Source organism: Saccopteryx bilineata, chromosome 5 (assembly GCF_036850765.1).
Source record: "Saccopteryx bilineata isolate mSacBil1 chromosome 5, mSacBil1_pri_phased_curated, whole genome shotgun sequence".
Lineage (NCBI taxonomy): Eukaryota > Metazoa > Chordata > Mammalia > Chiroptera > Emballonuridae > Saccopteryx > Saccopteryx bilineata.
In genome coordinates this window covers 8,543,325-8,564,808 of record NC_089494.1, presented here as the reverse complement: position 1 = coordinate 8,564,808, position 21,484 = coordinate 8,543,325, and the positions used below count along the sequence as shown (strand labels likewise).

The 21,484-nt window shown below is 44.9% G+C and overlaps 1 protein-coding gene across 8 annotated transcripts in view; it reads left to right on the top strand.

The window, feature by feature from the left end:
- The window catches only part of LOC136337979 (nuclear body protein SP140-like protein), an 85,717-nt gene extending 65,039 nt beyond the window's left edge, over positions 1 to 20,678 (top strand). For 7 of the 8 annotated variants that reach the window (XM_066279930.1, XM_066279931.1, XM_066279935.1 and 4 more), the window contains 12 exons: positions 3,950 to 4,039; positions 4,255 to 4,425; positions 5,578 to 5,631; positions 7,932 to 8,111; positions 10,076 to 10,218; positions 11,370 to 11,417; positions 13,861 to 13,905; positions 16,103 to 16,218; positions 16,893 to 17,001; positions 17,278 to 17,355; positions 17,561 to 17,704; positions 18,867 to 20,678. In XM_066279930.1, the coding sequence (XP_066136027.1) occupies positions 3,950 to 4,039; positions 4,255 to 4,425; positions 5,578 to 5,631; positions 7,932 to 8,111; positions 10,076 to 10,218; positions 11,370 to 11,417; positions 13,861 to 13,905; positions 16,103 to 16,218; positions 16,893 to 17,001; positions 17,278 to 17,355; positions 17,561 to 17,704; positions 18,867 to 18,974 (1,286 nt within the window). In that variant the 3' untranslated portion in view covers positions 18,975 to 20,678. The remainder of the gene's footprint in view (positions 1 to 3,949; positions 4,040 to 4,254; positions 4,426 to 5,577; positions 5,632 to 7,931; positions 8,112 to 10,075; positions 10,219 to 11,369; positions 11,418 to 13,860; positions 13,906 to 16,102; positions 16,219 to 16,892; positions 17,002 to 17,277; positions 17,356 to 17,560; positions 17,705 to 18,866) is intronic. The other variant, XM_066279928.1, reaches the window with a different exon arrangement.
- Positions 20,679 to 21,484: the final 806 nt, after the last annotated feature.

The window sequence follows — 21,484 nt, the reverse complement described above, 5'->3', positions numbered from 1 at the left end:
GGGCTTGACCACTTTTGCACATCCCCTCCTCCCTAGCCGGGCAATACTGAGCTCACACCTGGGCCTCAGTGGTGGCCAGCTAACTTCTGCCCTTGCCAACAGAACCACGCTTCTGTGTCCCTCTGCCACCCACCCTCAGCCGAGCCCTCAGCCGTGTGGGTGGGGATGCTGTAGCTCAGACCCTAACAATCACTACTGTAGCCCTGAAAGCTCCCTTCTTCTATGCGACTCTGCTCTGAGTGCCGTGGGAGAGCTTGTTTGGCTGGTGTCCTGCTTCCCTTTGCTGGTATTGCTATTTCCAGGGGAAATATTCACTTCAGATTTGGGGAGTGATTCGTCCCAGAGGTTAGGGTGGCTCTCTCTCAAAATGTTTCTTTCTGTGCCTCCTAGATTACACTCTCTTCCTGCTACTCCAGTCCTCTCCTCTATCCTCTCTCCCCATCCCCCGGAGCCCTGGGTGAGTGGTTGTGAGAGAGGTTTTCTGTGCGGTCCCTTTAAGAAGAATCCTGGGTCTGCAAAATCAGTCTCTTTCTTACAACAGTATCCTGTCTTGTTTCTAGCTAAATACTGTCCATACACCTCTTCTAGGCTCTGGGGCTGCAGGCTGGGGCTTTGTTCCTGGGACTCAGGACCCTCCCCTCTCTGCTAAACTCACTTCCCACCACACAAGTTTCTCCTGACTGCCGTTCACTCCGGGAGTTGGGCAGCCCTCTCCGTGTTTCTGCTTTTCCTACCAGTCTCAGTGTGCCTTCTTCAGTGTTTCTTGGTTGAAGAGTCCTCTTAGTTTAGTCCAAAGTTGGTTTTTCCAGATGATGGTTCTTAAAATTAGTTTGTAATCCACTTTGGTTCTGGGAGGTGGAAGTTGGTACATCCCCCTACTCCATTGCCATCTTGTCTTCCCCCGGATTTTCTTTTTTAATCCATTCTGCTACTCTGTGTATTTTTATTGGTGACTTTAATCCATTTACATTTAGTGTAATTATTAACACTTGTGGGCTCCCTATTGCCAGTTTATATATTGCTTTCTGTTAGTTTTGTATCTTGTTTGATTCTTCTCTTTTGTTTTTCTATCATTTGTTTTTGTTTGGTTTTATTCCACACTTCTTTCCTCTGTTGCTACCTTTTTTAAGTCATGTGCTTCTGTGGTGGTTTTTTCAGGGGTGGTTACCATTAAGTAATGAAAAGGGTACCTACCATGTTCATTGTAGTATACTATCTTATGAGTGCTTCTGCACTCCATCATCCTTTGCTACTGTTAAACTTAATCTCCGTCCTTCCCCCCCCCCCTTTTTTTGTTTTTGTTGTCACAGTTTAAATTTGGTTTTATTGTGTTCTTGGTGGAGCTTTTACTTGTGGTTTTGTTTCGTTCTCTGTATCTGGTTGGAAAACCCCCTTTAGTATTTCCTGGAGTAGGGGTTTTATGATGATAAATTCCCTAATCTTTTCTGTATCTGAATGTTTTTATTTCTCCTTTGTATTTGAAGAATAGCTTTGATGGGTATAGTATTCTTGGCTTAAAGTTCCTATCTTTCAGAACTTTATATTTTGGGGTCCACTCTCTTCTAGCTTGTAGAGTTTCTGCTGAGAAATCCGATGATAATCTAATAGGCCTTCCTTTATATGTTGTGTTCTTCTTTTCCCTAGCTGCCTTGAGAATTTTTTCTTTGTCGTTAGTTTGTGCCAATTTTATTATAATATGCCTTGGAGTAGGTTTTTTGGGGTTAAGAAAACTCGGTGTTCTGTTTGATTCTTGAATTTGAGGCTTTAGTTCTTTCCACAGGCTTGGGAAGTTCTCGTCTATTATTTGTTTGAATATGTTCTCCATTCCATTTTCTCTCTCTTCTCCCTCTGATATATCTATTATTCTTATGTTAGTCTTTTTGATGGAATCAGATAGTTCCTGTAGGGCTTTCTCATTTTTTTAAAATTTTTTAGTCTCTTTCTTCTCTCTGTTGTGCTTCAAGTTGCTTGTCTTCTATGTCACTAATCCTACCTTCTATCTGGCCTGTTCTATTAGCTAAGCTTGTTACCTTGTTTTTCAGTTAATGAATTGAGTTTTTTTTATCTCTGTTTGATTTGTTTTTATAGTTTCAATTTCCTTGGTAATATATTCTTTGTGTTTGTTGAGTTGTTTTTTGAGCTCCCTAAATTGTCTTTCTGTGTTTTCTTGTATATCTCTGAGTATTTTTAGGATTTCTATTTTAAATTCTCTGTCATTTAGCTCCAAGGTTTCCAATATATTAAATTTTTTCTCCATAGGTTTTTCCTCATCTATCTGTGCTACAGCTCTGTCTTTTGTATCCATGATATTTGATTTCCTTTTCCTTAATGGCATCTGAGTGTGGTTTCGTTGATAGCACACTGTCTTTCAGAACTTTAAATATTGGGGTCCACTCTCTTCATGTACAGTGTGTGGGACTTCCAGATGCTCCAAGGATAGATTTTTCTGTCACTGGTTGGAGGACTTGTTGAAATTTTGGGGAGAGGTATCGGGAGCTCTCCTTACGGTCCCATTTCTCTGACGTTACCTCCCAAATATCTTTATACAACTTAGCTATTTAGTCCAATGAACCCAAATTCATTACTTTATCTTCTGGACAGGGGACTCCTCAGGTCTATACCTCCATTTATTTGCTTTGGATCAGTTTCTTCTAGCATTCAAGAAGCACAAGTAAACCAGGAACAAGCACACATGGGATAGTGAGAATAAATAAAGTAATGGAAGAAGAAACACATTAACTGAATATTTGCTAAAGTCTGTAACTTCAAACCCAATGTCTAACTACTTTGTACCTAATTGCACACACATCTTTAAATAACAAGATAAATACAGGAATAAGAGCTCATGAAACACGTCAGAACCCGAGTTGTTGTTGGGATGGATTCACTTGGCAGTGGATCAGAAAGACACCCTGATTTGGGCATGAGAGGCCAGGAAATGATACCTGTTGGTCTAAAAGTTTCACAGGACACTCCAAGCAAGAGTTTTCAATATGATCTTGGTGACAACTCCATTTTAAAGGGATGGTCTATACCTAATATCTGAAACTAAATGTGGGATTTATTGCTTGCTAAGCAAGGCACATGATAGGAGGAGGCAGTGTATTTATTGGACACCCAACTCCTTTTTTTAAATTGAATTTACTGTGGTGGCATTGGTCAATACAATTATATAAGTTTCAGGAGTGCAATTCTGTATTACATCATCTATATATTGTACTGTGTTCGTCGCCGTAAGTCAAGTCTCTATCCATCACCATTTATTCCCCCTTTACCCTCTCCTACTCCACCCCACCCCCTTTCCCTTAGATAATCACCACGCGGTTGCCTGTATATGAGGTCTTTATTTTTTTTGCTTTATCCACCCAGTTCCCATACCCTCTCCTTCTGACTGAACACAATTTCTTTAAAAATGGAAATTGCTGATGGGTTTCAGGGACTGCAGACTTTCAGAAAAAGGAGTAATTATAAACAGACTAGCATTTAGCCATAGACTCAGTCTTTCTGGAGTGTGGTTGATGCTGATTAGCTACTTTCAGAAATGTAAGACCGCAACTGATTAGCTGGCTTTAAATGCTGTGGGTGATGTAAGTAGTCACTGGCCCATTAGGATGAGTTTTAAAGTGGTTCTAGTAGTTCCATTTACAATGATCAAAGAACAGTGGTTTTTTTTTTTTTCCAGAAGAATGCAGTTTTAAATTTTAATTCTTAGGGCAAAAGTGTAAAATTAAAGCGGAAGAAGCAGAATGAGGTACAAACGAGGGGAAAAGCAGGTCTCTCTCTGTAGGGTGGCAGGTGTGATTATTGAGTGGGTATATTTTTTTCTGAGGAAGTGGCTCACCTTAACTCAGGATATCAGCGTGTTGCTTGAGAGCACCAGGAACTCTTCCCTAATCACTGGCTCAGGATCCCTGGACGGTAACTTTCTTAATTTCTTTCTTCTCTTCAGTATCTGGTGAAGTAGAAGTTCCCCAAACGAGTAGAGAAGGAGAATCTGAAGAGCCTCCTACCTCTAGCCCACTCCCCGGTGATGGACAAGGTAATTGTGACGTAAAGAAATAGAGTTGGTTAAAGATATCTGATGAAGATAAAAAAAATAAGAGAAGGGAAAAGGAAAAGTCAGAGATAGGAAAGATTAATATTATATTTCAGAGGAAGAAGTAGCAATACAGAAATCCACAAGGGTGCCAAACATAGGATCACTGGGGCCTATGGAAAGGGTCTTCATAAGCTGTGATTTTGTCTCTGGAGCAGAGCTGCCGACACATGGAAACGAGAGGTGTTCTTGTGTTATGTGCTCCGGAAGTTCTCGTTCTGGCCCAGCATCAGAGCGGACAGCACCAGGGAGGAAGAAGTGTACCTGCGTTATGTGCTTCCGGAAAGCTGTGCGGAGAGGTCCGGCAGCAAGGACTAAAAGAAGGAAAGGTAAGGCACTGCACAGGGGTCACGGCATGAGGGTGGATCCACAGTTACCCAGGTCCCCAAGTAGAGTGAGATGCAGCGTCCAGTCCATCCCACTACCTTGTTCTCTGCATTTTCTCAACATGACCCTTTTGGGAACAGCAGGGAGACAGGAAGGAGATCATTATAATGTCATGTTAACAGGATGAGTCCTATTGATTATATGTGGATGATGTAGTAGAAGTATTCTCTTAATAGGACAGTTTCTAGTTTACTACATTAGTCTATTAGCAATAACTTTGTATTTATACAGTGATTTCCAGCCCTGTCCCACCCCAAAACCTATAGAATCTGTTGAAAAGGAGAATGTACTTCTGCTAGTAGAGGATAATATCATTCGTCACAACCTTAGAAAGACCTCAAAGAGAGCTGGTCTTGTCACTTGTCAGGAGAGGAGGTTTCAGGTCAACTGCTCTTAACACAGCATATATAGTTCTTTTTAACAAAAAAGAGAGAAAAAAAAAGAGAGAGAAGGGAGAGAGATGGGAAGCATTAGCTCATAGTTGAGTCACTTTAGTTTTTCATTGATTGCTTCTCATGTGTGCCTTGACTGTGGGGCTCAAGCTGAGCCAGTGACCCCTTGCTCAAGCCAGGGACCCTTCATTCAAGGTGGTGAGCCTCTGCTAAAGCTGGATGAGCCTGTGCTCTAGCTGGCGACCTCAAGGTTTTGAACCTGGGACCTCAGCATCCCAGGTCGGTGCTCTATCCACTGTGCCACCATCAGTTAGGCAACCCAGCACATATTTTTGATGGCTATCCTCCACATACATCACTAATTATATAGTGTTTTCCTACACACTTTTGCACTTCAGATGTTATTTAATCCTCACACAACATTTTAAAACCTAGACGGGATAAGACACTTGTTCCTATCTGTGAGCGAATTGAAGTATGTAGGTATTTAAGAGGTTTTTTTTTAAAGTCTTATTAAGTAAAATAAAAGGAAGACCAGAGCCCATCTTAGACTCCTACCTCTCAGTTCAGGAGATTTTTAGTTTCTTTAGAAGAAAGAGAGAGATGATAATCCAAACATCTTTATAAACTCAAGCCTTCTATAGTAGGAATTGTCCTAGCATTGGTAACTTTTAGCTCCTAATTTCAACCTCTTTTTCCTAGGTACTGCGAATTTTAGAAACAAGTTTACTTTAAGAAAACTCAGGAGGAAAAGAAGTAAGAGTGCATGATATTTTACTTGATTTCATGTTAAAACGAGGTTATTAATGCCAAGTTTCATCATCATAATAATAAGTGATTATAATATGATGGTCCCTCAGAGATGTTTATATCGTAATCTCTGGAGCCTGTAATGTGTTTTCTTCCATGGAAAAAGAAATAGCACAGATCTAATAAAGCTAGGGACTTTGAAAGAAGAGTTTATTTATTTTTAATTTAATGATTGATTTGAGAGAGAAAGAGACAGGAAGGAAGAGAGAGAAGAAAAGGAGAGTGAGAAGCATCAACTTGTAGTTGCTTCACTTTTAGTTGTTCACTGATCGCTTCTCATATGTACCTTGACCAGGGCGGGGAGGGAGAGCTTCAGCCAAGACAATGACCCCTTGCTCAAGCCAGGAATTTTACTCTCAAGCTGGTGAGCCTGTGTTCAATCTGTCGAGCCCACACTCAGGCCTGTGACCCCAGGGTTTCAAACCAGAGACCTCATCGTTCAGGGTTGATGCTCTACCCACTGTGCTACCACTGGTTAGGTAGGGGAGTTTATTTTAGATATCTGCATGCCACCAACATAATCAACTGGCCTTAAAAATTGGAAGACAGTTTCTGGTTGTGAAGAGAAGGAGAAGGGATTCTGGAAGGTACAGAGAACTACATCATTGTTGGCTTTGAAGACGGAAGAAATGAACAAAGATATAAGTCACTTGTAGAACCTAGAAAAGTCATGGACATAGCTTCTCTTCCGCAGCCTCCAGAGAAGAAGAAAGGCCTACTGAAGCCTTCGTTTTAGCCCTGCGAGACCTTGTCAGATTTCTAATTAATGTATCTGTGAGATAATGTTTGCATTGTTCTAAGCCACCAAATTCGTGTTCATTTGTTATAGCAGCTATAGAAGAGCAATACAGATGTACAATTGGCGTCTATAAAGTGCTTAACACATAGCTGCTGGAGATATAAGTGAATGCTGATTTTGATGATTTGTTTTATTGATGTGGGCTGATGAACTGTAAATGGAAGATGAGCTCAAGATTAGCCATTTAATTCTTGGTAGCTTAAAGACTAAGGATTTATCTATTTTTATTTATGCATAGACAGGTTTTGGGGAAATTAACATTTCAATGGAAGTTTTGTAAAGCACTAGTATCTGCAACGAAACTGCATATCTGCAACTGTGATTATATTTTTTCATTTTTATCAAAGAAGAAGAGAGATAGATCTAGAATCTACTTAACTCATAGTGACAGAGCCCTAAAAAGAGAGTCCAGTCAAGAGGCAGTGGAAAAAAGGGGAGTGTACTTTCAATCACTGAACATCTAATGCCCTATGCCCTAGTCCATGATTTTAGTAATAAACACATTTCCCTAATTGCTTCATGTAGGTTTACCAATGGTTGTGAAATGTATATGATTTGGTCTGTTTTCTAAATGTGTCAGGAACAAAAGGAAATTGCAGTTGGTGAGAGATCTAAACCAGACCCAAGGGTCCAGGGTCCACAGCAGAGCTGCAGTCCCCAGTGGACTGGTAACTTCCAATCTGGACGTAGCCTGTTGCCGTAAAAAGGGTAGACCAAACCCATAAATAATTGAGGTGACTCTTCTCCTGTTACACAGAGTCACAGGCTGCATACCGCAGGTGGCCCAGAGTGGTGGTCAAGAGTCTGGGACTTTCTCTCTCTTGACGTCTGGGCTTGTGCCAGTCACGTGACCACTTTGACCCCCGTTTCTTCATATGTGAAGAAGGAGTGTAAATTAGGCCAAACTTCCTTCTCAGTCCACCCCAGTCCTAATAGTCTGCTTTTCTCAAAACTGGAACAGCGAAGGACAGCCCCCCCAAACCTCCTACCCCGCACACAATTTGCTGATTGTTTTAGAGCTTTCTGAGCACCTCGTTCAGATGTGGGGAGAAATGAGGCAAAGCAGAGAACACAGTAGCAGGCAGACCTCGTCTCCATTAGGTTACCCCATCATTGTCCTCTCTGCTCCCAGAGTCAGAGCTCAGAGGGGGAGACAGCAGACAGTCTCTGACTTTGTCTGCAGCTGCCTCCCTGCAGGGAAATAGCACAGAACCCGACAGCAGCCGTGTGTCCCATTGTCCTGTCAGAGTCAGGGGGCTCCCTGGGTTGGGAGCTAAGGCAGTTTCCTTAGTGCCTGGTGTCCCTGGTAAAGCATGCTGATTGTGTGGGCTTTGAGGGTAAAGGTGGACCCTCGGTAGTTAGGAATCTGTAATGCCACTTGGAAGAATGACTTTGACTACAGAGATTTGTGGAAGGAAGTTTCCTAAGTACATCTGTATCTTTATAGGAACACACTCACCCTGGGAGGAGGTGCATGTGCAACTGCGAAATGGTAACAGAAGGAAGAAATCTTCCTTTTGGGGGTCAAGAAGGCGCAGAGATGCAAGTGTGGATTTTCGTTCTAAAATACTTCCTGTGACCTGTGGAAACGAGAAAGGGATGTTATATAAGATGAAACTGAAACGAGGTGAGTTTTATGGTATAATTTGCAACTTATGTGAAGGAGTGACAAGAGGTCATCGAATTACCCATGTGAATTGCACATTATTCGGGGAACTAAGGTCTCAATGTGGCTGGAGAGAAGGAAGCGGGGGTCCCCAAGATGATAGTCTCACACTCTGAGGAACTGTACATGTTAGATGCTCACTAGTACATGGAAGTGACCATGGAAATGCCCCCATAATAAAGAGAAGTGAATCAGAAAATAAAGGGGCAGAGGCCCTGTGCCTCCACCTTCATGTCCTCTCTCTGTTCTGGGTCATTGTCACCAGGACCCGGTGTTTGACGTAGTGAGAAGATCACAGAGTTTGGAAGCAGAAAGCCCGAGTCCCTGCCTCAGCTATGCTAAGAGTGACTGATTCATCTGAGTAGAGAATGGGACCTTTCTTGATTCTGAAATTCCTCAGCTAACAAAAGAGATGATAATTGAAATTTTCCACATGGTATAGCTATAGGAAATTAATTTACATAATTAACGTGTAATATCTAAACAGCTTTCCTGAGATACAATTCAAAACCAAACAGTTCAGCACATAGAGTGCATGATTTAGTCCTGAGTTTTGTTTGTGTAGTCACAGGATTGTGACTTTACGATCTAATTTTAGAACATTTTTGTCCCCTCACTAAAGGAAACCCATGTCTCTCAGTCGTCAATGCCCGTTCCCACCCCACCCCACCGCCCAGCCCTGAGCAACCGTTAATCTGTTTTCTGCTCTGTAAAGTGGCCTCGTCTAGGTATTTCATACAAATGGAATCATATAATATGAGCCCTTTTGTGACTGGGTTTTTCACTTAGCGTTATGTTTTCAAGTTTCATCTATGTGATAGTGTGTATTAGCACTTCATTCCTTTTTATTGTCAAATAATATAATATTCCATGGTGTGACTATATCATATTTTGTTTATCCTTTCTTCAGTGTGGGTTGCTTTAATTCTTTAGTATTATATATAATACTGTTCTGAACATTTGTTGGCAAGATTTTATGTGAACACGTTTTTAATTCTTTGGGGTATATACCCAGGAGAGGAATTGCTGATTCATATGGTAATTTTATGTGTATCTCAATTAACTTATTGAGATAAAACCAAAATATTTTCCATGGTGACAGCAGTATTTTATATTCCAACTGGCAATGCACGACAGCTCCAATTTCTCTCTCTCCTGTCAACACATGTAATTGTCTGATGTTCTAACTGTGGCCATACTAGTGGCTGTGACGTGATATCTCAGTGTGGTTTTAATTTGCATTTCTCTAATGACTAATAATGTTCACCACATATTACCTTTTGTATATAACTTACATTTTGCACTGGATACATTTACAATTATTTTTATTGGCTGCCCATGAGTTCAGGGGTGAAATAAATCACTGCTCAATAATGCCATTAAAGTGAATGAAAGATGTTGCAGTAGAGGGCACGGATGTTTTGTGGAGCCGGTATGGGCTGCAGGGCCTCCAGCTGAGATCTCAGTCTGATTTGACTTCTGCCCCCCCCCCCCCAGCCCCAAAGCCTTCAGAGTCTGGCCTGTTTCTATCCCCTGACCTCAATAGCACGTTGAATCGTCTCCTTGTTGAGAATGAGAGGATTCTTAGAGCATTACTTGTAGGTGATCCTAGAATATTGTTGTAATATTTATATTATGATATTATACATATTATAATATATAAACATATATAATTATATATATAATATGATTGTAATGATCACATTTTTTTGTTGTATGTAAGACAAAGTTATGTGTGCACAAAGCAGGAGATCTCTTTGGAGGGGACCTAAGGCTGGTTGGAGGTCTGAGGTCCGAGAGGGGAGGCCAGACTCTCCCGCACGTGATCTTGAGTCCAAATGGGGGACTCAAGAGCTAGTGTGGCGGAGGGCCGTGTCTGAGCTGTGTGGACAGAAGGTCCAGGACTGACTTACCTGGTCTCACAGGAGCCATCTGGAAGTGCATCCAGACTGAGGACGGGACTTGGCTCACCCCCAGGCAGTTTGAAGTGAAAGGAGGCCGTGCAAGATCAAAGAACTGGAAGTTGAGTATATGCTGCTTTGGGAGGCCCCTGCGACGGCTGATGGAGGTACTTCCCCTATGGGGGCAGGAGATGTGAGTTCCTGGTTGCACATGAAGATAAGGTCACTGTAAGCTCACCGAACATAGGCTGCATTATGACCAGAGCCCTAAGGCCCCTGACGTTGTCCTTCCCCGGGGAGAGGTGCCCACCCGCATAGCTCAGCACAAGGCAGCTCCCGCTCTGTCCCAGGGGCTCTGTGGGCGCAGGCGCAGGAGCTGCAGGGGAAGGTCATTGCAACGCGGTGCTTGCAGAGGACTCTATGCACTGAGAGAGACAGTCCACAGTCAGCCAGTGGGCAGACGAGACTCCAGGAAAAAAAGGCATGAAAAGCAGAACCAGTGTTAGCGTAGTTCTGTGGGGTGAGGTGGACGGTGGTAAGTGATAAAGAATAGTCCATCAAGTGGGGTAGTTTGTGGAGAGATTTAATGCCAGGCTGAGGAGTTTAAACTCATTACCTTTTCTAGACAGTTCAGAACCAAGGAGTCTCTTGAGCTGTGAAATGATGTATTTAGAACAGTATTGCAGACAACATGGGCCTTTGAAATGACTTCACTGTCTTTCAACCCAACAAGCGTATAGTCAACATGCCATGCTCAGCTCAGATGTTACCCCTCTCTGAATGTTCCCTGACTGACCTGCCCTGGTCACCCATCCATGGGCTCCTGACCCCACAATTAAGGCCCTTCTCACACTGTTTTATTCTTACCCTTCCTGCATTCCCCTTGTGTCTCTAGACTCCCCAGGGGTTTGTCCGTGTTTGTGGGCTCAGCATTGTCCACAGTGTCTGACACGTGTACGTGTGGGATACGTGTGTGTTGACCGATTGGTCCTGCTGTGAGGACTCAAGTCTGAGTAACACTCATGGGAATGGAAAGGGGGTGAGACATCTCAAAGAGATGATGATGGAAAACCTCTTAAAACATAAGGAAATAAGAACATGAAAGAATGGGAAATGGTTCTAATGACAATGTTCAGCTATCTTTGCTGATTTCTAGAAGCACTGGTGAGGAGAGGGAGTTGCAGGAGTCTCATTTAGACACCTTGGTTGGACCCAACCTTGGGACATCCAACAAGAAATATTTGGGAAGAGGCAGGAATTCTAGGCTCACAGACCAGAACTCAGGCTAAACATGTACAATGATCTTTTTATCTTTCAGCACGGATATCTATGTAATCCTCCGAGAATTTGGGGACGAAGAAAATGGGTAATTATCATAAACCTTTCTACAGGCTTTCATCACATAACTGACTTTACAGTATGTTATTTTATGGTTTCTCCATTGGATAATTATAATTAAGTATCCTTGTTTTTGCATGTGCCTTCAGAGTTGTTCCTTTGAACATTATATTGTACACAAGGTCTTTGAATAGCACATCAGTGAAGACAGATGATAAGAGGGTTAAAAAACTGATTTCTCATAGATGAATGTTAGTCATAGGTGCAGCTGTGGTAAGGGTGTCAAAGCTGTAAAAGCCAACACAAAAACATTGCATAATAAACTCCCAGGGTCATCTTCAACTCAAGATTATTTCAAAAATTCAAGGTTACTGTCCTGTGAGTGTGTGAAATCCGATGGAGCAGAGCTGCTCCCCACCAGCCAGGTGACTCTGCTCTGGCTCACAGTCTGTCTGGGGACACACGGAAGCTCACGCCACTGCATGAGATGCACAACACAAAGCATGTTTCCTTTCCGATCCTTTCCATCCCCTTCCGCCTCCCTGCCAGTCAAATGTGCGCAGAGACACACAGAATTCTTATTCAGGGGAAATTACTTGCCCTTCATGAGGATGGTCCCTCTGGGGAGGAAACTTTTGGGAGATCCATGTATTTGGGAGGGCGTGACCTGGGAAATTGTTTAGTTTGACTCCGCCCCTTACGCTCAGGCAGGAGAGCTGGGCGGACCTCTTTTCTGTCTGTGACAGTGATTGCTCCCTCTGTGCTAGAAGGCTGTGCAGGCCACAGACAGACACATAATGTGCGGTGAAGAGTGAGGACGAAGGGTGGCTTTTCCAAGATTGGAGAAGAATGAGAACTTAAGAGAGAGGAGGAGAAAAGAATTACCATTCTTATGTACTTCTGGTGGAAATGGCCACCCAAAGCATTCTTAGGATCCTAAAATCAGTCACACACAGCTGGCCAATGGGACTTCATCTTTCTCTGGAAATGTGAGGTCCAGGCCTTTGCATTATCTGATGATCTGGATGGTTTATACTATTAATCCTTGGAATATTTCATTCACTGAATTTTTTAATTGGAAACTGTTATTAGACTTATTCAGTGAGTATGTTAAAGGCCAACATTTGTACTATAAATGTCAATTAGAGAACTCAAGTGAGCTGGTAACTTCCTAACACTAGGGTTTACCTTCATTTATAAATGAAACACTTTTTTAACACCAAGTTTCAATTGCCTCTATATTTTGTACCTCCTTGATCAAGAACACAACTCCCAAAGTAGCAGATGTCGGGACCAATTTCTGTCTCTGTGGGTCCTCTGTGTCTCTCAGTATCTCTCTTGCTGATGGAGCCTGTTGGCTTTTGGAAACTTCAGTGTCACTTTCAGCACCACATGACAGCTTCCTGGCTCCTGAAAAGGACCACTAACATCTTTTGCTGAGAACTTTGGTTTTGTAAAATAATATACTTTTCAAGACCAGTCATTTATTTACGCTAATGTTTATTTAGGAAATAGTAAGTAAACTCTTTTCCTAAGTGAAACTGTACTTATTCACCTGTTCAACATGTAATTGTTGGGTCATACTAAGTACCCAATGTCCACTAAAGAAGATTCAAGCAATATCTATGACCTGAAGAATTGCTTTGACTTTATTGTCTAATATGGAAGAATAATTGATGGGTAGGGCTGAGATAATATGGGCCACACAAGGAGGTGGGCAGTGACATGGCCATTTCTTAGGTGACGGTCTATGGATCACACTTGTCTGTGACCCCTCTGCCCTGGGCTGGAGATAAAAAGGCTGAGGCTGCCTGAATCCAGAAGTGAAGGACATCAAGTCATTCTACTAAATATGCACAAGCAATATAAGTCTAGTGGGTGGTAATCAGTTACATCTGAAATGTTACCCTGTTGACATCTTGGGATTCAAATGGAGAGAAGAGGGTGACCTTCTGGAGAAGACCTGTATGCGGGGGCCCTTGAGCACAGTTTATCTTTGAAGTTACACCCCAGAGGAGTTTCAGAGGGTGGTTGAATTCTTCTCTGAGGTACTTGCATGGATCAGGAGTCTGGGCTCTGAGGGAGCTGGAGGCTGTTGGTAGTGAGTCCTCAGGGTGTTACTCTCAGTACAGCTACTCTGGTGGGACGACACTTTCTAGTATAGACAAGGATGCCTGAGAGCCCCTCGAAGTAGGTGAACCAGAAGAGTTCCTTCAATCTGACTTGCGGAAACCAGGGCCAGACTCCATGCATGACTTCACCGAGACCCACCTCGTGTCTGAGAGCCAGGAACGTAACTAGATTGGGCCAAACAGTGGTACTTTGGCATTTTTAATTCTCCTTGTAGATAAATAAAAGTATATATGAAATAATGGATAGACTGTGAATTGAATCCTTCAAAGGATGACTGTTTAAGTGATGGATGCGAACATCTCATTCAGTATTGTCACTCACTCTTTCTCTCTTTTCAGTGGAGAAGATCGAAGTCTCACAACAATGCCTTAGTTGACCCATATGTAAGTAATACTAACTCGCACCGGCAACTTCAGAGTAATCCAGGCTTTGCCCTGGGTACATTTTCTGTGTCATTGCTGCCTTTCCCTGAAGCATGCTCACACTCCGTGGGAACACGTCACTGTGTGTGATGAGCAGCATCACCTGTTCCAAGTAGATGGTTCTGGAGCTGGGTATCACAGTGTGAAAGCACCCTCTCCATTGTTCAGTGGAAACCTTCCCGTTTCCCCAGCAGTGTAGGTCCAGAGCTCTAGATCACTGGGGTCTCTAGAGATGGACATGAAGTGGAATAGGCACAGCTGGCCTGTGGGTTAAGGGTGGGGAGCAAATTTGAGAGGACAGCAGCATTTTAGAGAAGGCAGAGGGAAGGGAAGGAAGATTCCAAATATTCACTCCACGGTGCAGCCAACAATAAGACAGTTTTATGCATCAGGCGGAAGGAAGAGACCAGGCCAAGGTGTTGACTTCAACAAGTCCCTCCTTCATGAGTCCTGCAGCGAACCTGGTGCAGCGCACGTGGGGCCTTTACTGGCCCTGCATCCGACCTCAGAGGAAGCAGCACAGTGCTGAGCTGGCGGTTTGGAATAAAACCATCAGCATTTTTACTCAAACTGATACCATATGACTGCCTGCTTTCACTCCCTAAGCTAAATCATACATTGATTGCTTTCATTGTGACAAGAGGGCATTTGAAGCCGAGTCACCTTTACACAACTTCAGGGGGCAGCACCCGCCAGAATATGATGCAGCCATATTGGTACACAACATCCAACAGAAGGAGGGTGGTCAGATAGTTCTACATACACTTCACCTCCACAGCAGTCCCCCAACCAGATTTAGATCGTATCCACACTGATTCTGACCTTCAGCCAAGCGAGGGAGACCTCAGTCATCTCAACAGCCCCGGGGTCCAGTGTTAGTGTGGCTCGCTGGGGATGAAGGCAGACACGTAGGGCCCAGTGTCACTGCCCATGGCCTAAAGCAGAGCAGGCCAGATCACCCTCCGCACTGTTAATACATTTCCTGGGGTAGACATTACAGGCCAGTTCAACGTGGCCTTGTGAGATCATCCTGCCTTCATAACCGGACTCTTCTCGGGCTAAAGCTGAACTGGGGTTGCCCACTAGAGCCACCTGACGACCTGGAATCTTTGCTGGCGATACTCTGACTTGACCAGTCTGTGCTGCTGTGACTGACTTTAGGATTATGTGAAAGTCCCCCCATGATTCTGATGCACACAATTACCCTTTTTATGACTCAAAGAAGATGACCCAGGCCTGTGCCCCAGCGCCGTCAGTCTAGTCAGAGTCTCTGGTGCTGGGACCAGGACATTTGTGTCTTATACACTCTCCTTGGGAGATTCTGTTGTGCCGCGGGTCCAAGACACAGGGAGATACATCTGTAAAGAAGATTATGTATGCAAGATTCCTAACCGTTGGTTATGCTTCTCATTTCCTTGTTCTTTTGGAGAGAGGGGTCTTCACTTTGGAAAATGATCCTGCCGATTTCTGAATTCCCTCCCTGGTAAGAAGAACGGTCCAGGCCTCCGTGTGTGAGCACCTCGGTGCTCACTAGGGGTGTGCATCCCCTCCACCCAACGCTGAGTGGGAGCTCGTGGCAAGGGGCTCCTTGGGGCTAACACTTGCTCCTACACAGCCATTTTTAATAACAAAATAATGGCCACAATCCCAGTTCAGCCAACACAAGTATTTTCATCCAAAAGCCCAGAAAATGGTTTAAAATAATTGTGAATTAGTGTCTTTTTACCTTTTATTACTTTCCACATGAAGAAGAATTTTTTCCCATCTTATCAAATTCTCACTATATTACCCTTTTCCAATATATTATGTCATTATGCAGCCACCAAATGCACTAAACAGTATTTCAGGAACTTGCTTTATCTGCATGGTAAAAGTATTCAGATTCCCCTAAAATTATCCTCTTTGTTTGCAGCTGTCTGTCTGTGTTAAAATCTGTGGTTTTATAGGGAAAACTCTTCTGGACACACAGATTCTTCCTCCTGAGCTTCACTGCAGACCAAGAATTCTTTTCTGACACCTCCACTCCCTGCAGTTCGCTCACAGCTCAGGGAGAAGCACCTGCGTGTCCGGGCCGGTTCGCACAAAGGCAGGGAGTCTAGATTCCACAGCGCTGGCCTTCGGATCTCACTGGGGACATGAACATTGTTTTACCTTCTAGCCGGGAAATTCAGACGTCTGTGAGATCTGCCGGGATGGAGGGACGCTCTTCTGTTGTGATACATGTTCGAGATCGTTTCATGAGTACTGTCACCTCCCAGCTGTGGAAACTGAGAGGTCTGTGAGGTGCAGCCCCTCTCTCCTTTCAGGGACCCTTCTTCTGGCCATGCCCCTCCCCCCACGGAGCTGCTGGGTGTGTCCTGATGGGAAAGAGCGGGGTTGGAGGTGGGGTCCAGCAGTATGATCCAGACTGTGCCAAGATGCTGACAGCAGGAAGGGACAGTTCTCTCTCCTCTGGGAGGCTGAGGCTGGTGGGTCCTTTGCTTTAATATTGCTACTGTTCTTTCTAGAACTCTCCCAGCATGACTACTGTTTCTGGAGTGGAAATGCCAATTGTATGTGTTCCGTGCTTATTTAGAAAAGGCAGGAAACACGGACAGGTTCCCTCATTTTGCCACCTTTTCAACTGGCTGAAGGCCCGAGCCCCCAGGGGATAGGGCCCGTCTCCAACACAGAGGCCTGAGGGGCAGGGTCCCTTGGGCTCCCAGCAGCTCAGATGGGGAAAGGAGAGCGGTCACTCACCCCGACACCACCCTGCACCTCCTCAGACCCTGATGCTTCCTTCAAGGGGAGGAGGGTCATTCTATCAGACCCCACCGGGGGTCTTAGAGACTCTGGGAGGTGTCCCCTTCATCCCCGGCTGTGCCCATGGCCATTCCTGAAAGGACAGTGGCACCTGTGGGAACAGTGCCTCTTTGAGGGCCTGCCTTGCTCACTTGTACCCCTCCCAGGAGCCCGTGGAGTTGCATCTTCTGCAGGATGAAGGAGTCTGCAGGAAGTCAGCAGTGCCACAGGGAGTCAGAGGTCCTGGCCAGGCCAATGGGGACTGAGGAACAGGTGGTAAGTCACATTCAAACCCCAAGCCTTCTTGTTTCCGCTCACAAGTGAGAAGTCAACAGTGTCGGGGGGAGGGCGAGGGTGCCCGGGGGGCCAGCCCTCTTCCTTATGCCTCTCACAAAACCTGTTTGCAGAAAAACATCTTCAGCCATCCCATGACTCCTTCCTGGAGTCACACCTGTTTGGGGAGACTTCCGGAGGACGGGTGGGTCCTGCCCGCACGTGCATACGGGTCTTTCTCTCCACGCTGCTTCTCCTGACATCTTCCTTCTTTTGCAGAAATGCGAGTTCCTCCTCTTGCAGGTCTATTGCCATTCAGAGAGCTCATTCTTTGCGAAGATTCCATATTATTACTATGTAAGTAAGAAAAGTAAACCATCCTTATGGGCCGCCATGATGTTACCTGACCTGACAAGGGCACTTGTGGGATTTGTGATCTGAAGCCCAGGGGAGAGGCATGTTATCTTCACCCGGTATTTCTGCTGGACTGTATGGGAATTCACAGAAGGCAGATACCAGACTCTGTCCGCCATTCTCTCAACGATAATTTTATTCCCACCAGATTAAAGAGATTTCTCAAAACCTAAAGGAACCCATGTGGTTGGACAAGATCAAGTCTAGGCTGAATGAGCGTCACTACCTCCGAGTGGAGGGTTTTGTGCAGGACATGCGCCTCATCTTTCAGAACCACAGGGCGTCTTACAAGGCAAGTGGCTCCCTCTTCCACTTCATCCCTTTCCACTGAGTCGCTCTGCCCTCCGTTCCTGCTGTGGGAAAGTTTCGTTTCCCTCATCTGTGATGAGCCTGTACAAGCGAGGGCGCAGGAAGTGAGTGAACCCTTTTAGAAATCAAGATTTAAGCTCACCAGGGAGAGTCACAGTGAGTCCAAAGGTGTCCCAGCAATCAGAAGCCAGGCCCCTGGGAGCTCATTCCCTTTGGAAAAGGTGAAGGTGACAGGTGCCCACTGAGAACAGCCGTATACTCCATGCGCCAAACCTAAGGAGAAAATTGCGTCTTAAAATAATGTTCTTAGCCCTGGCCGGTTGGCTCAGCGGTAGAGCGTCGGCCTGGCATGCGGGGGACCTGGGTTCGATTCCCGGCCAGGGCACATAAGAGAAGCGACCATTTGCTTCTCCACCCCCCCTCCTTCCTCTCTGTCTCTCTCTTCCCCTCCCGCAGCCAAGGCTCCATTGGAGCAAAGATGGCCCGGGCGCTGGGGATTGCTCCTTGGTCTCTGCCCCAGGCGCTAGAGTGGTTCTGGTCGCGCAGAGCGATGCCCCGGAGGGGCAGAGCATCGCCCCCTGGTGGGCAGAGCTTCGCCCCTGGTGGGCGTGCCGGGTGGATCCCGGTCGGGCGCATGTGGGAGTCTGTCTGACTGTCTCTCCCCGTTTCCAGCTTCAGAAAAAAAAATAATAATAATGTTGTTCTTATCTTTCCCCAAATACACTCAGTCAGACCTCTCAGAAGTCCCCAACTCCAGAGTCCTTTACACATGAATGGACCATATAACAGCTGTCACCAGAGGAGAATAGAAGTGACAAGATGAAGGGAACATCACTGGTTGTACTCAGACATTCGTAGTATTTGATTGTTACACAGACCTTAGATTACTTTTCTAACCCTCACTAGACAACCCAAACTTAATGAGTAACAGTTCCTACATGTGGCAATGATTGTCCTTTTCTGTGCAGTTAACAAGAATTAATTGTCACAGAGAACACAGAAATTACTCTTAGCTGCTTGAATTTTTTTAAATTTTCATCTTGTTAATATAACGTAGGTGTTTAAGGTAATCTTGAATGCAATGTTTCTTAGCAGTGATAATGAGTGTTAGTTACTTTTGCTGTTATTTGTCTTTTTTTTCCCAGTACAATGACTTCGGCCTAATGGGACTGAGACTGGAGGCGGAATTTGAGAAGATTTTCAAAGAAGTGTTTGCAGTTGAGGAAACCAATGAGAGCAGCCCAGTGGTGTAGGGGAGCCGCTGGGGCCCTGGACACCCCCTCTGGGAGCAGAATTCTGGTCCCCTCGGTGCTGTGAAGGCTGGCTCCTGGGCCTCTCCCCGGAGTCCTGCACTGACCCGGGTGGAGCTGCTTGGCGTGGAGGCTATATCTCCGTGGGCTCAGATAAGGCTCCACACTGGGGTCGGGCTGGAGCCGGTCCCACCTGTCACCCCGTTCTTGCTTAGCTTTCCCACCAGACACCCCGACTCCCTCACCCCTCCTCCTCTTCCAGAGAGTTCTCATAATAAATCATTCCCTCACTGGACTTCATCTCAGGCTCCGCACATAGGGAACACAACCTAACAGTCCTGGCAAGCAGGTCCAAAGGATGGGATTGGTGTGCTGGGTACTGTCTAGTCAGACAGTGACAGGAAGAACACTTACAGTCCCTGGTGCTATACTGGTGCTGCCGACAATCCCTTTGTCTGTAGGGAATGAGATGAGGTAGAAGGGAAGAGGTATATTGGTGTGCTGGGTACTGTCTAGTCAGACAGTGACAGGAAGAACACTTACAGTCCCTGCTATACTGGTGCTGCCGACAATCCTTTTGTCTGTAGGGAATGAGATGAGGTAGAAGGGAAGAGCTATACTGGCTGGTACAATTCCCTGCCATTTATAAAAAGATAACTTGGTACTCTATGAAGTGTGGATTTTGGTGGCTATTGCTAAATGCCACAAACGTGTCGAACAGACTGCACGACAGGCTGGATTATTCATCACCCAAAGCAAAGAGACCTCACACTTGCATCTGGAAGGAAGAGAGTGAGGAGGGCTTGATATAAGCCCCAATTTTGAGAATGGCAGCTCTTCAGAGAAGACAGAATTCTAAGCTTAGTTGGGCCTCTTATTCCATACTTAGGGCCACAATATAATGAGAGTGAAGCCCTGAGACTCAGGATGGGGATTTCTGGGTAGATGAACATGGGAACTCTGGACTCCAGGTGGTGGATGACCCCATATGACTGGAGTCTACTCTGGGACCCAAGGCGCCATCATGGTCCCTGGGAGAGCAGAGTGTATGGAGGGCCGGCCATGTCCACCTCACAGTGGGTTCACTCCATCCACGGACACACCCACAGTCATTTCCTCTGTTCCTGAGGGTGTAACCAGAACACTCAGAGCAGGGGCTCTTGTTTAACCTATGAACTACTCTGAATAATAAGGACTGCCTTAAGAAAAGCCTGGTGGAAGGTCCTGAAATGGAAGTCTCCCACCATGAAACAGGAAACTGAAAGCAAAATATTCTGAGGGAATCACCGAGATTAGTGTCACCTGCTAAGACCTACCGGACTCAGCAGTTGTAATGCCCATTACATCTCCATTTTTTTTTTATAAATAAATTTTTATTTTACTGGGGTGACATCAATAAACCAGGGTGCATATATTCAAAGAAAACATTTCCAGGTTATCTTGTCATTCAATTCTGTTGCATACCCATCAGATTGTCCTCCATCACCTTCTATCTAGTTTTCTTTGTGCCCCTCCCTCTCTCCCTCCTTCCCTCCCCCCACCCTCCCGTAAGCACTACACTCTTGTCCATGTCTCTTAGTCTCGTTTTTATGTCCCACCAATGTATGGAATCCTGCAGTTCTTGTCTTTTTCTGATTTACTTATTTCACTCCGTATAATGTTATCAAGATCCCACCATTTTGTTGTAAGTAACCTGATGTCATAATTTCTTATGGCTGAATAGTATACCATGGTGTATATGTGCCACATCTTCTTTATCCAGTCTTCTATTTTTTTTTTACAGTGATTAAAGCCTTTAAGCAAAGTCTTGGCCAATACTGCAAGAATCCATAAAAGAGTAGTGTCCTTAACATGTTCACCAAGTCCAAGTTGGCCCCAACACCATGCCAAATCCCTGAAAAATGCAACCCAACCCAGTTCAGTCTGTTATGAGCTATCACAAGGAGCAGGAGTCCAGGAAAAGTCCACATGGCACTGGAATTGTTGTCACAATTCTATACTTTGCAGCTCACATCCAAGTCCCAATGACCACTGCTTCTAGCTGGTAATGATTCAGGTAGACTGGAAAAGCCATCTGCAGCATGTGTGGAGATGGAGCTTCTGTTCTCCTCTGCCTGGAGAGATGAGACCAGGTTGCTTTTCCCTGGAGCTCTGCGACTGTGGCTTGGTAAAGAGAACCTTAGGATACACTAAGCTGGGTGGCAAAGGTAGATTCATAATAGAAGTTGGCAAAAGGGGGAAAGAGAGCTCTAAATTAGAAGTAGGTCCAGCCTGAAATATGAGTGGGGCATTGAGGTAGGAGAAATAAAGGAACACTATATATTAAACAAAGCAGCAGAAAGTAGGACTATCAACACCCACAACAGAGATCTTCGAGGGAAGAATAAAAAACCTGACTATTCAGGCAAGACAGTTAAGTGGTCCTTGTGCAAATGAGATCAGTTTACCTGCTTCTTGGAAGAAATACCCTAGGCTCATCCACAGTGTCGTAGATGGGGCCGACGGCCCTGGGC